General features: G+C 46.6%; 1 protein-coding gene across 1 annotated transcript; it reads left to right on the top strand.

Moving 5' to 3' along the window:
- The first annotated feature begins 518 nt into the window (after window positions 1-518).
- On the top strand, window positions 519-1,490 carry LOC128153570 (olfactory receptor 2AT4). The gene has a single exon (XM_052813021.1). It carries the CDS (start codon window positions 519-521, stop codon window positions 1,488-1,490), a length of 972 nt encoding a protein of 323 aa, XP_052668981.1.
- Window positions 1,491-1,727: the final 237 nt, after the last annotated feature.

Raw genomic sequence — 1,727 nt, 5'->3', positions numbered from 1 at the left:
CAAAGATTGTAATAACCTAGCAAAAGAGAGATGGATGATTGACTGCTTCTGAGCTAATTCCATGAATTCCCTTAGAGAAGAGAAATGGGCATTTCCATAACACTGCTCATCTCCTCGGTGCGGAATGGGGCAGAGGAGCCGCCTCCCCCAAAATGCCCCTTTTCCCCACGGACCAGAAAAGGGACCCAGGAGGACCAGTGCAGATAGTGGGGCTCTGCATGGAGAGCACCCAAAGCTAGGTGAGACAAATCCTTGCCCTTCGTGCCCAAAGCTGAAGAGCGTGCCATCTATAGATGTAATCCACATCATCAACAGAGAATCCAAATCATCTTAGTTGCGGGTTAGAGACAAGAGGGGCCAAGCTGTGTCTTGCAACATGCTCAGCTCTGTGAGATTTCGTGCAACGTGTGTTTTCCTTGCAGAACCTCTGCAAAGCTCCTTAGAGAAATGTCTTCCTGCACATCAGCCTGTTTCCTTACTCCCTCTTCATCCTTGCAGGCGTTTTGACCAGCTCCACCATGGAAAGCTGCAACAGCAATGCTTCCACTAAAGTCTTTTTCTTGGTGGGCTTTCCAGCTCTCCAGGATTTCCAGACCCCGCTCTTCGTTGTGTTCTTGCTATTCTACCTGCTGATCATGGTTGGTAATGCCATTATCATCACAGTGGTTGTGGTCGACCATACGCTTCACAAACCCATGTACTTTTTCCTGATTAACCTCTCTGTGTTAGACATGCTGTTCACAACCACCACCATCCCCAAAATGCTGGCGATGTTCCTGGCCAACGCTAAAACCATCTCGTTTCGGGGCTGTTTTCTGCAGATGTACAGTTTTCACGGGCTCACGGTAACTGAGGCACTTCTCCTGGTGGTCATGGCTTACGACCGCTACGAAGCCATCTGCAACCCCCTCCAGTACCCGGCCAAGATGACAAGAAGAGTGAACATCCAGCTGGCAGCGAGTGCCTGGATCACTGCACTGCTAATACCTGTACCCGTCGTCACGCAGACCTCTCGGCTAGCTTACGGACACACAACCACGGTTCACCACTGCTTTTGTGACCACCTGGCAGTGGTACAAGCTGCGTGTTCGGACTTCGGTGCCGATTTCCAGACCTTCTTGGGGTTCTCCATTGCTATGACAGTGTCGGTTGTCCCTCTGTTGCTCGTCACCCTCTCATACATCCACATCATCCTCTCTGTACTAAAAATCAACTCCAAAGAAGGACGCGTGAAAGCTTTTTCAACATGTACTTCCCATCTGCTTGTGGTGGGCACTTACTACTCCTCCATTGTTGTGGCGTATGTCTCCTACAGAGCAGACATCCCTGTTGATGTCCATGTCATGAGCAACGTTGTCTTCTCTATTTTGACTCCCTTGTTAAACCCCATCATTTACACTTTACGGAACAAGGAAGTAAAATCTGCAGTTAAAAAGTCTATTTTTCTGAAAATCTTTCCCCTTTCTAAAAAATTCAATTTATTTGGGTAAATTTTACAGCAGTGCAGAAGCCTCGTGCTATTTATTATTTCAGTCATCTGGTTGATTAAGACATCATTGCCCTTGGAGTTCTGTTTTGTTCCCCTGAACTATGGTATACCCTCTGTTAATGTATTTCAGCCTATTCTGTGAAGTTTTTAGTAGAGTTGCTGTAATATTTATAATTTTCTAATTTGGTTTCTACCCTTCAGTGACTAAATCATAGATGCACTAAAGCAAGCTGTGAAT

The sequence above is a fragment of the Harpia harpyja genome, chromosome 17 (genome assembly GCF_026419915.1).
Source record: "Harpia harpyja isolate bHarHar1 chromosome 17, bHarHar1 primary haplotype, whole genome shotgun sequence".
In the NCBI taxonomy this organism is placed as follows: domain Eukaryota; kingdom Metazoa; phylum Chordata; class Aves; order Accipitriformes; family Accipitridae; genus Harpia; species Harpia harpyja.
This window is presented reverse-complemented; position numbering and strand designations above follow the sequence as displayed.

Coding starts and splice junctions, on each gene's coding strand:
- LOC128153570 (XM_052813021.1), top strand. CDS start 519: ATGGAAAGCTGCAACAGCAATGCTTCCACTAAAGTCTTTTTCTTGGTG.